Here is a 13,463-nt window from a genome sequence, read left to right on the forward strand (position 1 = left end):
TTTTTTCACTGCTTGATTATAAAATTCGGATCCCTGATCGGTAAAAAGACGCGACACGCCTGTAAAACTCCCCGACTCTAGAACTTTTTTCAGCGCTTGCAGGCTACTGTGTCCGGATTTACTTGTCAGCGTTGCCACTTTCAAGTATCTGCTGAAAACGTCCAGGCAAAACATGATGTATCGGACGCCGCCATTGTGTCTGTGCAGCCTCGCAAAATCAGCCAAATCGCAAGTTAAAATGACGGACGGTTTAGGAGCGAGAATTTTTCGTCGCGGAAAACGTTTCAGTGTCGGCTTGTGAAGCGTATAAGTGCGGTTGCCCTGCAGAAATGCCCTCACATCGCGGAGTGTTAGATTCTTATCCCTTTTCTTCCCCTCTCTGTAGAGTGCTTGCACACCTCCTAAAGCCGCAGGATTCGTCATATCCCGGTAAAGTTCGTCCAAAACGGCGTTCATAGCAGATAGACTTTCTCACAGGGTGACTCATCCACAATATTCGTGCGCAGTTGAATTTCTTCGGGTGCGTTCGGGGATAAATCACACAACAAATAACCGTGATCTCGTCTAAGCACGACATTTTTATAAATTTCCACAAAGTGTTTGGCGCGCTCCCTTCCATAAAGTTGCCTGCCCAGACATTCAATTTGATATATATCTCTGTTTTTCATAAGAATGTAATGTGAGGCATTTAAAGTTATCGTTCTAGCATACTTTCCGGGGAAAAAGACATTCTGTGCTATCATTATAACTGACAAATTTTTATGTCTCCCTTTGGTGAAAGCCTCTGCTATCGTTTGAGAATTGCCAGCCGTGAGGAAATTGTCATCTAATATCAGGAGTGTGTGCGTTTGCGGGTCGGCGTATGGACTGTTATCATCCATCACGGGATCAATAATTTTCTCATGCACTTCGACCTTATCTTGAAAAGGGGAATTCTGCTGCAGCGAATGCGATGAGACGCCACAAATGATAATTCTGTTAAATCCATGCTGATATTTCTCTATAATTTTATTGCAGAGGTGTGTTTTGCCGGAATTTGTATAACCTGCAATAATTATGCGTGCAGGATATCTGAAGAGATTCAGCATCTCTTCGCTAAATGTCTTGTCCATGTTAAGTTCAGAGGGTTACTAAAAGACGCTACGATATGTTTACAGTATTTATTACTTAACCTTTATTTACATGGTCATGTAGGTAACAGCATAACTAACCTCCCAGCTGCATCCTCATCCCTGCCTTCTAATTATGACGTGGATCTCCCCCGACCCACACCTCTTCCTCAACCTCCCCCCTTCTCCCCCCTCTCCTTAACCTAAGTACAAATGTTCTTACATTACCTCCTCCTCCTCATCCTCCTTATCCCCACGTGGGCAGTACAAATGTCCTTACAGTACATGAACAATCTCCTCATTCCTCTCCTTAACTCCATACTCAAAACAAATGTTCTTACATTACATGAATGGCAGCTGCTGGCGGCCGCGGTCTCTCTCCACCCCTTAATTATGACGTGAATAATGTCATGGAAGGCCACTCCCGATCACGACACAACCCATCCTCCACCTCCCCCTCTTCCTTAGCCTACGTGGTCAGAGCAAATGTTTTTTTACATTACATGAAGGGTGTCTGCTAGCAGCTGCGTCCTCTCTTTCTCTACCCCTTAATCATGATGTGAATAATGCCGCGGAAAGTCTCTCCCGATCACGCCACAGACCACTCATTACCCCATCCTCCCCCTCTTCCTCCCCCTCTTCCTCCTCCTCCTCCTCCTCCTCCTCCTCCTCCTCCTCTTCCTCATCCACCTCCACCTCCCCCACATCCACCGCCACCTCCTCTTCCATCTCATTCTCCACATCTCTTTCCCGCGGATCATTGTCGGGGTGATAATACGCCCTTGAGGTATAGCCATCGACGTGAAAGCGCTTGTCGTCAAAATGTGACAACGTTCGCTTTCGCATACGAGTGGTACAAATTTGTCCTTTCACATTCCTGATATTATAGCAATCCACCATCCCACATGCGACATTATTAAGTGTTTCCCTATACTGCTGATGCAATATATTTTGCTGAAGGTGAGTTGGAATGCCTTTACCTCGAGATACTTGCTTGTCATCTTCCAACAGCAGCGAATACATCTTTGGCTTTAATATAATCGCCTCTTTGATGAGCGTGGATCCGGTTTCAGATTTCAACAAGCCTAGTTGACCCTTCCGCTCCCCATTAAAACACGGGTGATCTGAAGCAAAGTTACTGGTGTCGAGAAAATTTGCCATGGGTCCATGTTTCAGTTCATCATTTAAGTTTGTAGGTATGTGCAGACTGAAAATGAAACTGTCAGTATCTTCATAAGCTAATTTAGCTCTCTCCCCATAATTAGCTTTGATGACACGATACCAAAAGTTGTACATGTACTTCTTTGCCACTTCTAAAATATGGTATCCCAAGTAATTTGGCTGCCTGATTTTAATCGTGTTCTTACTGTTGACACATATGACTCGGTCCTCGCCTAATTGGTGGACCCTTTTAAAGGATGGATTTCTTGCATACTTCAGGAAAGACTTTCTTTTTGTCACTAATTTCTGCTGGAGGCCATACTTCACTTCAGATAACATGGATCTACCATAAACTGCGTTTGACATCAGTTTGCAAATGCGATTTTTAATGGCGCACGTCTCATTTTTACGCTGAGCGACGTTCCTTTCTATGAAAGGTTTCAGGTATGGAGCCTGTCTGAACCTATATATAGCATGAACACATTGTATTTCCAGTCCAAGTGAGAGTAAAAGTTGCAGCAATTCCAGACTGATGAGATGATCTTTCAGTCCCTTATGACTGGCCACGAGTTTACGATTTTTCCTCCCCAGCTTACGACCCTCAGCTTCTAACAGTCTTTTACTGTACGGTGAGATGTCATCTTCTGTAATAGTCATGTGTGCGAGGCACAGAGGGAACTCGTCCGTGATCCGAGCTACGTCGGGGGAAACGTCACAGCTGTCTAAATGCAGCCAGTAACCGACGTCGCCATCTGTCGCATGATTCTGGATGCCAACTTCAAAAAAATCATCCATCTCTGACTGAGAAAGCTTTTTGATGTCACCCATAGGCAGGGGGGAACACATAACGCTTGCATATAATGAATTATAGTCCAGATAGAACACATAGGTGCCGGGTCCGCCGTCGGGTTCGTGGTTTGACTGCAGGTGTGGCCTGACGCAAGTTACAAAGCCTCCTCGTACATTTCTTTTGATCAGGTGATACATGTTAGGGTCGTAAGGTGGATCAAGTTGAACGCCTGTCGACTTTAAAAAAGCGTCATAAGCATAAGAAGACAGTGACACGTAATGTGACACGTCCAGCCCATAAAATTCATGCAGGTATGATCTATATTTGAGATATGTGTCGGCTAATAATCCCACATCAATCTCACAATACAGTCTTATGTAATCGCCTAAAGTGCGGCAGGATGTCATACTCCACACGCTTTGAGCGTGTTCATATTCTCCAGGTGGCAGAGCCTTCCCCTTGAGCGTGTCATAAAATGCCTCACGAGGTGGCAATTGTCGATCTTCTAAGCGGCCAAGGTCGGTGATGTACTCATAACAAAGAAACTGTTTTTGAGTGCAAATTACACGCCTTACATCCTCGGGGAGGTAATTCACCATTTCCTGGGCGTAACGCGTGCTATAGCCCGCCTGCACGTGACTCTGAGCGAGATGACCGAGGCCAGCATTCATAATGGAAAGCGTGTCCTGAAACTGCAATTCCTTAATCCTTACTTTCAATAAATGCGATTCTGACTTGGCAAGGATGTCCACGTGCGACTCTGGCAAGTGAAGGTCTTTTATGATTAAGGAGACGTCAAAGCTCATATTATGTGCCAGAGTGATGAGATATTTCCTCATGTCACGACACTGGAGGTTGCATCGCGCGCACAAAGCCCCCTTGTAATTATTTTGTGGTAATGAGTGGTCGTGATGTTTATGAGGTGGGGTTTTCACATTAAAGGGTTGATGGCAGAGCTCGCAGTGACGCTGACGTTTGAAGTGGGCTTCATCCTCCGCAGACATGCTAATTGGATAGCTAACTACACTTTCCTTGATGATTCCCCAAGCATTGGATAGGCTATCAATGAAATTATTCACGGGATCTTCACCGAAATAACTTCTCTTTTCCACGACATCTCCATGCCTATTGATGATGAGATACGAGTATCCAATTGGGTCATGTTCAGCTATCACACTCCTATTCTCCTTAGGTTTTATCATAGTTTCAAAATCAAAAAATGCTAAGTATGCAGGCTGATAGGTGTAGGCAAAATTTTTAAATTTTACTTTTTCACCGTCACCTGGAAAGAGAAGAGTTTGAGTGAAGTCGCAGTGACACTCGTGATCGCTCAAACTGACAGACTTGGGAACTGAGCTGAAACATACTTTGCAAAACTGATGACCCTCTGGGGTGGGACTGCTTCTCGTCAATTTCCGGTGCAGCTTCTCCACGTCTTTAATGAGCGTCATATGTTTTCCACCTAGTAAAAGGAGTGAGACTACAGTTTTATACTTCCGCGAGCCTTTTCTTGATAATGTTAAATAGTATATCTCACCGCTTTTTGTCAGTGTATAAACGTCCAGAGACAGACAATTTAACCTTTCTAACTGACTCAAGTTCTCCCAAGTCACTGGACTGCCTACTTTTCCGCGCGTGACGTATTTCTCTCCGCCATGCCGTCTCCGTAATATTTTTGGAATTCTTTTCCAAGGTACACCTCGAGCATGAAGTCTGAAAGCCGCCAAACACTGAATAACACAGGATGAATGTCGGCCATCAGGATTGAAAATTTCATTCCCTCCTCGCACGCCTCTAGGATAAGCAACATAATCTCCTATGCCACTACATGCGACATGCAAGCAATAGTTGATGAAAAAATTCTGTACTCTTGAAATGATAAAACCAGATCCTTCAGTCTCGCTGGTAAGGCTTTCCAGCCGACTGTTCAGCTGATGGATCCATAAATCAACAAGGTCAGGCACATCTTGATAGGTGATCAGTCGTGCTCTAAAAGCAATATGAATGACTCGATGTTCATCCTCGCCTAAGGTAGAGAATTTCACTAGTAACAGAGAAATGTGTGAAAATATTTTCAGGGTGGGGGGGAATGGCGAGCCGTGTGACGTGAAATATGATCTAATTTCCCGTATAAAGAACTCCCTGTATTCGGTAAGTAGACCGAGTGGATCTCTGCTTACATGATCAGGTATGTCATATTGATGTCTGGTGAAGCTCCTCATAAAATTTTCCCTCGAGTCAATTAACCGCGGCTCTTCCGGCATCCCGCGCTCGTCAAGGTCTGCATCCGCCGACTCTCCTGCCATGCTGCGCTCATCGTGGTCCGCCTCCGCTTGTGGCGTGTCTGGGAAGAAAAAATAGAAGTAGCAGCGACAGTTTATTATTATTATTATTATTATTATTATTATTATTATTATTATTGAATTGATATTTACCTTGTGTAGGTAGTGAAGGACTTGAAGTCTCGGAAGAATTGAATACGTTCCCCGATAATCCACTCGGTCCCGGCCGTGGCGAGTCTTAAAAAAAAGAATATTAGTAGTGGCGGTGGCACCGTATTTATTGCTTTATTATTTGTAGTATTTTTTTTTTTTCTCACCTCTTCCCCCGCCTCCGCGTGGGATGTCGCCTTGTGACGTCCGCCGACGTGGGCCTTCTACGCCGGCGTTCTGCTCAACCTCAATCGAGTGTGAGCCTGTACAGGAAGATGTGCTCAGAGCTCAAACTTGTAAAGATTGACAGTCATTTCATCTTTATTATTATACATTCCCGCCAAAATAAGTAATAATGCTTACCAGAAGAAGCAGGATTGCCAACTTCGCAGGTGTGTTCTGGCGGTGGATGTGGAAACAGAAGTCCACACCGCTCGCATAAATCACACTGGTCTTCCACACATGAGGGGCAGGATGGATTAGTGCGCCATCTCCCACACACTTCACATAAAATCCGCGCCTCTGCTGTTCCACAGTGAACACCCATTTTCTTTTCTTTTTTTTTCTATAACATTGTCAACACTTTGTCCCGGCCGCCATGCCGCGCGGGGAAACACTGAAGCTTCCCGCGCAGATGGTCGCGAGGCGCGTGCCTTGACTCGGAAGTAGGCAACACCTGCCTGTTTCATTATCCTCCACTCCACCCATTATCCCACCTTGATCGATTCTCTTCAAAATTTTACGTCCGAGACGCAAAGTTAACGTGGTCTTATATGTAACACGCAAGTAACACTGTTTTCCCCATCTTCAAACTGAATAGGTTTGCCTCTTTGATTAGCAATTTTGATGGCCACACTCTCTATAGTTGATGCAGAAAGTGGTTTATACGTAATTGAATTCGCACCTTTACTGGTGCTGTCGCCGGGGAGTGGTATGACGTCTAATATATTAACTAGTTGGTTGCCAAATCGCGAGGGGGAAATGATGTCGGTATAAACGTACATATAATCCGTCCCTGCATCAGCTCGCGGTACGTATTGAGCGAATAATTTTATGGGTGATGAGGAGGAAGCTTCGCTGGCGTCGGAAGATGAAATGCCGTCGCCAGATCTTTGAAAGTAGACGGTGTAGCGAAAATTTGGATTGAAACCCAGAATGTGAGCTATATGCGATGCAAATTTTATACTTATATCACTGTAAATACGATCGTCATTAGGAGGGACAATCGCGTTATTCACAACGACCCGCTCCAAGTCGCGGTCATAATAAATGATATCCGAGTAAGGGAAATAGATCTTAAAGGAGTCATTCAAGATTGCTTGAAGTTCTCTCACTATCTGTCCATTAATTGCCTTAGTTATGGCCGGTATGTTCTTATCGGTAAAATTGGAGATGATATTCCTTTCCGGTAGATAGGTATACATATTATATTCATACATATCAAAGTCTGACTGCTTAACCCGACCATAGAACGATATACTGGAATTTGGATCCCCTTCCGCAATGCAGTAGAAATATTTAGGGAATAAAATATTACACAGGCCGACTTCATAATCCCTGCCGGTGTCTAAATGAATGGGTAAGATTCTGTTTTCAAATTCTGTTGTTGTGTTGTTGGGAAATGACCTACCACCTGCAAGAGAAGATAGGTATACGTATATATCGTCACTATCTCTCAATGACATGTTTTTTAAACCCTGTCAACTAACAGACTGACTTTAAACTTTACCTTTTCATGACATATATACGTCGGCAGACTGGAGATTATGGCGGTACGGCGTGGATAGTCGCGACGACCTTGACCATAGGGGAATGTACTGAGATATCGGAGGGAGCACGTGTCGGCTATAATAATAATAATAATAGTAATAATAATAATAATAATAATAATAATAATAATAATAATAATGATAGTAATAAGACCGCCATCCGACATAAGTATTACGTCAGCCATGCCGCTGGTGGTCGGTGAAAGTGGAAGAGGCCGCCGCTCCGCCCTGGCCGTCACAGACGCTTTCTCCAGGTAAAAAGGATGGACAGGTAACGGGATCTCGTGCGGCAGTCGCGACGACCTTGACCATAGGGGATGTATTGAGATGTCGGAGGGAACGCGTGATGGCAACACTCGGTCATCCCACCCTCCAGGATTCCGTGAATGAAAGGGAAAGGGCGACTTCTATGGCAGGCGCCGTCAGAGTCCCCCTAATCACGCGTGTGTGGCGGGCGGCTGCCACGTCTGCCCGCCAGCCCCCCCATCACCTCTCCTCCCCCCCTCCACCCCCTTTTCACTCAATTATTTTCCGCCCACCATCATTGATTCATTAGTCATTCCATCGTCGCCGAAGCATAAGGACGCACGCCCCCTCACCTCTCCGTCAGTGTCGCCGTCACCGTCCCTCCCCCCTCCCTCCCCCCCCTTGGTGTTTGCCGTCGTGAATCACCCCCCCCTTCCCAAGCATGGATCTATGGAAAATTGCTATCAGGATCAACATCGCAATATGGCTTGCCGTCAGAGTCGCCCCTGGGTGGGTGGGTTGGGGGTGGGGGGGGGACGTGAAAGGGCGACCTACACGGCATTGCCGTCACAGTCCCCTAGCCACGCGTGTGTGTGGCGACTTCCACGTCTGGCCGCCAGTCCACACCCTCCCCCCTCCTTTCACTCAATTATTTTCCACCCACCATCATTGATTCATTTAGTCATTCCATCGTCGCCGAAGGATAAGGACGCACGCCCCCCCCCCACCTCTCCGTCAGTGTCGCCGTCACCGTCCCTCCCCCCTCCCTCCCCCCCCAACCCCTTGGTGTTGCCGTCGTGAATCGCCATCCTCCCTTTCCCAAGCCTGGGTCTCCATCCTGTCATGGACTGCCACTGAAGTCTACGGAAAATTGCTGTCAGGTTTCCCCATTGCAACTTGATCAACCCCACACTCACAATATGGCATGCCATCAGAGTCGCTCCTGGGGTGGGGGTGGGATCCCCCTCCCCCCCCCCTCCCCCTCCCCCCCCCCCTCCCCCCTCCCTCCCTCTCCCATCCCCCAACACTCTATTTACAGTCAGGGTCTCCATCCTGAAATGGATTGCCACTCCGGGTAATTGCCATGGGGGTCGAGCCCCCCTAAAAAGGCTTGCCACTGAGGTCCCCATGCAATGGGGACCTCAGTGGCAAGCCTTTTTAGGGGGGCGACCCCCATGGCAATTTCCCAACTACTTTCCTCCTCGCCCCCCGAGAGTTGGGTCACCAGACAACTTCGCAAAAGGCACCAGAGGCTTTTCACTGACAAGATTGAAAATTCTTTGCAACAATACAAACTGCTTTGGGAGATTTACAATGTGCCTCCCGCAATGACTTGAGGAGGAGGAGGAGGAGGAGGAGGAGGAGGAAGATAAGAGTTTAGTCGGGACAAGGACGAGAACAAGGAGTAGGACTGGTATATGAGAGAGAGAGAGAGAGAGAGAGAGAGAGAGAGAGAGAGAGAGAGAGAGAGAGAGAGAGAGAGAGAGAGAGAGAGAGTAGAATGAAGACGAGAAAAAGCAATTAAGACACCGCGGAGGAGAAAGACATGCAGAAGGCGAAGTGGAAGAGAAATGCAGGATAAAGAATGAAAACAGAAAGAAACTTGAAATATTCATAACGAAGGGAGACAGAAAAGTGGAAGAGGAGGAGGAGGAAGAGAAGGAGGAGGAGGAGAAAATATTAAACAATAGGAAAGAGAAAGAATGAAAAAGCCCCGCTGAATAATCATAAAGTTAAGTAAATAATGGAAGAATGCAAAGTGGAAATAGAAGAGAGAGAGAGAGAGAGAGAGAGAGAGAGAGAGAGAGAGAGAGAGAGAGAGAGAGAGAGAGAGACTAAGACACACACACACACACACACACACACACACACACACACACACACACAAAAGAAAACCTAACAAGTCTTTCACAAAACGCAAATGAAGGAGGAAGAGGGAGACAAAGAAAAAAATAAATAAACAGTGATATCGATAACAAGGATGGAGACGATAACGGTGATGAAGAGAAGATGAAGATAAGGGAAGGATATACACAGCTTGATAAATTGATGATAAAAAGGAACTGGGTAATCAGAAGGTACGTTTGTTCTCTGCCTTATCTCCTTCACTGGGTGTTTGATGTCATATTTCTGAGAGAGAGAGAGAGAGAGAGAGAGAGAGAGAGAGAGAGAGAGAGAGAGAGAGAGAGAGAGAGAGAGAGAGAGAGAGAGAGAGAGGACGGTAAATATGAAAAAAAAAATACTACCATGATGATCAAATAAAGTAAGAGGAAATGAATACAATAAAAAACGGACATTAAAAAAAAGAATATAAAGTATTACGTCAAGGTACGAAAGAGAAAAAAAAAACTGAAAGAACATTAAAAAGAAGCAAAAGAGGGAAAGTGACTTCAAATGTATTCCCGTAATTTTTCCTTTCCTTTTTTTTATTTTTTTATAGAATGAGTAACTTAAAACTCAAACCTTCCTCTCCATCATTCCTCGTTTTCTTTTTCCTTCCAGATCCTCAACATTCTGCTCCCAGGTCAGTATCCTCAAAGATCCTGCAGCCTCATGTACACTGACGGCTGCGAAGGATCTCTGGTGGAAGGTACTGAGGCTTTCACGGATATTTCTCTTAATGCAGTGTTTGTTTTATAAGGACTCTGCATCTTGACTGGTATGTAAGGAGGTTTAAAGATAGTGGCCAGTCGTCTATACCACAGCACAGGTCCATATTCTGACACACTACTGCGCTGCACCTCCACCACATTAAAAATAGCTGGTCTAGTTGAAGTTACACGGGTTTTTAGTCTTTTGTATGATTCTAGTAACAGATTAATAAGATTTCTAGCTTACCAACTCTGCTAATCATCTCTGTAACCTTTGAAAATAGTCGTGGTGAGAGAGAGAGAGAGAGAGAGAGAGAGAGAGAGAGAGAGAGAGAGAGAGAGAGAGAGAGAGAGAGAGAGAGAGGCGTTTCTGAATGCCGGCCATAAAGCGAGGCCTGAGTTACCTTGGACTTTATGAAAAAAAGAAAAAAAAAAGAATGTGCTCTCCATCTAACAACAAAATAAATGAAAGAAAAAGACTCCCTGTGTTCTTGGTGGTGAGGCTCTGAAATTTTTATGGCGTCACGATCTTTGTCACATCTCTCAACTCCTGACCCGCCGGTACACAATTCTCTCTCAGACTCTAGTAATACTAATGGTTTCTGCCACTTGTGTACACGTTTCCCTAATCACCAATCAGCCTGAAACATCCTTACTTGTTCTACAGCCACAGCCAATCTTTGAACTGGGAAGAAATTGCAAAGTGTGTTTTTTTTTCACTCATAACTTTCTTGCTGATGCTTATAAAGACTTCACGCATTGCTTCTGGTGCTGCTAATTGTTTCGTGTCGCAGTGAAAGGGTTAACTATTTTCATTCCTCGGCACAAGGCAACCACAGACGCTATTTCCTCACCAGTGATGGGCGGTCTGGCAGTCACTGGTGGGCGACATGGAGAGGTTAACATAATGACTAAAAACTAAGAATAAATGTTAGACTCTTTTTAGTTTTTACTTGATTGAAATTTTGACGTATTTTTATTTTCATATGATTTTCGTGCACTTTTATGTAATTCTTAGACATTTCTGTTTTAGTATATTTTTTTTTTCAGCTTTGAATGTAACTTTACTGAAACCGAAGAATTTTAATTTGTGTATGCAAACTGACTAAATAATGTATGTATTACCATTCAATAATTTGCTGACGTCAAGTCGGAAATGCACTCACGAAAAACGTCTTATCACTCAACTGTCAAATCTATACTGAACTAACTAAAACCGTTAATGTGTGAGCGTATCCAAGGACGCCGTGTGTCAGGAGTTGGCAGGTCAGATGTTATCAGAGCAACTGCATCAGACTAATGCAATGGCACGCTGACTGCCTGACACTGACAGAGGATTTTGTCATCTTTGGCGCCGACTGACTTAATAAGTTCGAGACGGCGGGTGCTACGTGACTCATGACCTCTCGACCGCTCACCCAGCAGGCCAAGTCATCGCGTTGCAGAGGGCTGAGGGAGAAGGCGGCTTGTGACACCAGTGACAGGCATCACTGGGGGGAGGAATGACTGAGGGCCAGTACTGGGACTATATGAAGATAAGGAGTCAGAAAAAAAAAAAATAGTAAAATGTATTAACAGATTTTAATACCGTTGTGGAAAAAGGGCTAAGGAAGCAAATCGTGAAAAAAAAAGCCGTGCAAGAAACAACAGAAGCAAGGAATGGGAGACCTAAGAAGTTACAAAGCGAAAAAGAGGAAAAAGAACAACAACAACAACAACAACAACAACAACAACAACAACAACAACAACAACAACAACGACGACGACAACAACAACAACGACGACAAGAACTGCTCCGTCACGTACTGCTTCCCCACACCTCACCTGTATTATCCATGCTACCTGTCCCCTGCATCCCACTCCCTCTCACCTGCACGAGAGGATTTCCTCACATTTCGCAGCTCACGTAGCAAATGCAGAATGATGGTGTACCTTTGATTTCACCTCTCTCTCTCTCTCTCTCTCTCTCTCTCTCTCTCTCTCTCTCTCTCTCTCTCTCTCTCTCTCTCTCTCTGCCGATTCCTCTTTCCTACTTTCGCGAAAAGGTGAAAGAGCGACGATGTTACCTGCAGATATTTCAGTCGCCTCGCCTTTCAGTGTGGACGCCGCCTGATCTGACTACACTATTACACTGCTGCTCCGGGAAGGCAAAACCTGAGAGTCAGTTGAACCCGCATTGGTGAATGATACAAAAAGAGATGGAGAGAAAAAAAAGGGTCCTTTGGCTTGTGAGTGATAATATTTATTTAAAAGGGAACGCCTAGGTTGCTAAATGGTTAGATATAATATTAAAGAAAATGTCGTCTGGCTTACTGAATGTTGAAATCTGTAAAAAGAAAAAGATTTAAGTTTGTCTTACTGAATGATAGGAAGAGAAAGAAAAACAGTCTGGCTTCCTAACTGATAAACAGTGAAAAATTTTAGTTTGGCTTTCTGAATGGTTAAATATCTGAAAAAGAATGTGAGTCTGATTTATTGAGTGACCAAGTATGATAAAGATAAATCAACCTAGTTTGCTGAATGGTAAAAAAAAAAAAAAAAAGATACTTAAAAAATTACAAAAAACCTTCCTCTGTCAGCTGGCTTAATGAGTCAATAAATAGAATATAAAAACCTGCAGTCTAGCTTGCTGAATGGTTAAATATAACAAAGAAAATCAGTGTAGTTTGATGTATGGTAAAAATAACAAAACAAAAAAACGTTCCTTTGGCTTAATGAACGTTCGAAAAAAAAAATTCAGTCTACCTTTCTGAATGGTAAAAAAATGAGAAAAAAAAACTCCCTTTGACTTACTGAATCCTCAAATATAATACAAAAATCTTCAGCGTGGCATGCTGAATGTTTATATACAATAGAAAACTTAGTCTACATTACAAAATGACAAAAAATGACAATGACAAAAAAAAAGGAAACACCCTCTGAATTACCGTCACCAAATACAGTATATATAAAAAGTTCATTCTGGCTTGCTGAACGCTCATGGATAATAATAAAAAAAGGTTCATTTAGTTTGCCAAATGATAAAATAAAAATATATACCTACATTATGTTGTGCCTAATTTAGTGTGTTGTGATGTAACAGAATACTTGTCTCGCGCGCCTCGTGTGATTTAAAAAAGGCTTTGTTTGACCCGCTGCTGATGAAATGATGAGAAAAATGCACCTTTTTAACATGGCGACTGATAAAATATGAAAAGAATATATATATATAAAAAAAATTCTTTCGTTGGACTCGGTAAATGACAGAATGTGAATAAAATGTAGTCTGAGTTAATGAATGATAAAACAACGAAAGGAAAATGTTTTGCCTGACAGAGAGTGATGAAATATAATGAAGGAAAAATGCATCGGCTGACAATATATGA

General features: G+C 43.8%; 2 protein-coding genes across 6 annotated transcripts in view; one reads left to right on the forward strand and one right to left on the reverse strand.

The window, feature by feature from the left end:
• LOC135090172 (neurogenic locus Notch protein-like) overlaps window positions 1-13,463 on the forward strand; it is a 190,033-nt gene that overhangs the window by 72,543 nt on the left and 104,027 nt on the right. For all 5 annotated transcript variants that reach the window (XM_063986596.1, XM_063986598.1, XM_063986597.1 and 2 more), the window contains exon 3: window positions 10,010-10,031. The gene's annotated coding sequence lies outside the window, so the exon portion shown is untranslated. The remainder of the gene's footprint in view (window positions 1-10,009; window positions 10,032-13,463) is intronic.
• On the reverse strand, window positions 1,146-7,924 carry LOC135090170 (uncharacterized). The gene is made up of 4 exons (XM_063986593.1): window positions 5,856-7,924; window positions 5,660-5,755; window positions 5,496-5,579; window positions 1,146-5,404 (listed from the first exon to the last, which is right to left on the reverse strand). The coding sequence occupies exons 1-4, from the start codon at window positions 6,037-6,039 to the stop codon at window positions 1,662-1,664; spliced, it is 4,107 nt and encodes a 1,368-aa protein (XP_063842663.1). The 5' UTR covers window positions 6,040-7,924; the 3' UTR covers window positions 1,146-1,661.

This window comes from Scylla paramamosain, chromosome 34, assembly GCF_035594125.1.
Source record: "Scylla paramamosain isolate STU-SP2022 chromosome 34, ASM3559412v1, whole genome shotgun sequence".
NCBI lineage: Eukaryota > Metazoa > Arthropoda > Malacostraca > Decapoda > Portunidae > Scylla > Scylla paramamosain.

Bases quoted from the DNA above. Each gene is read 5' to 3' on its own strand.
- LOC135090170 (XM_063986593.1), bottom strand. From the start codon at position 6,039: ATGGGTGTTCACTGTGGAACAGCAGAGGCGCGGATTTTATGTGAAGTG. The intron at 5,756-5,855 runs GTAAGCATTATT...CTTCCTGTACAG, and splicing joins TGGCAATCCTGCTTCTTCTG to GCTCACACTCGATTGAGGTT. The intron at 5,580-5,659 runs GTGAGAAAAAAA...CTTTTTTTTAAG, and splicing joins ACGCGGAGGCGGGGGAAGAG to ACTCGCCACGGCCGGGACCG.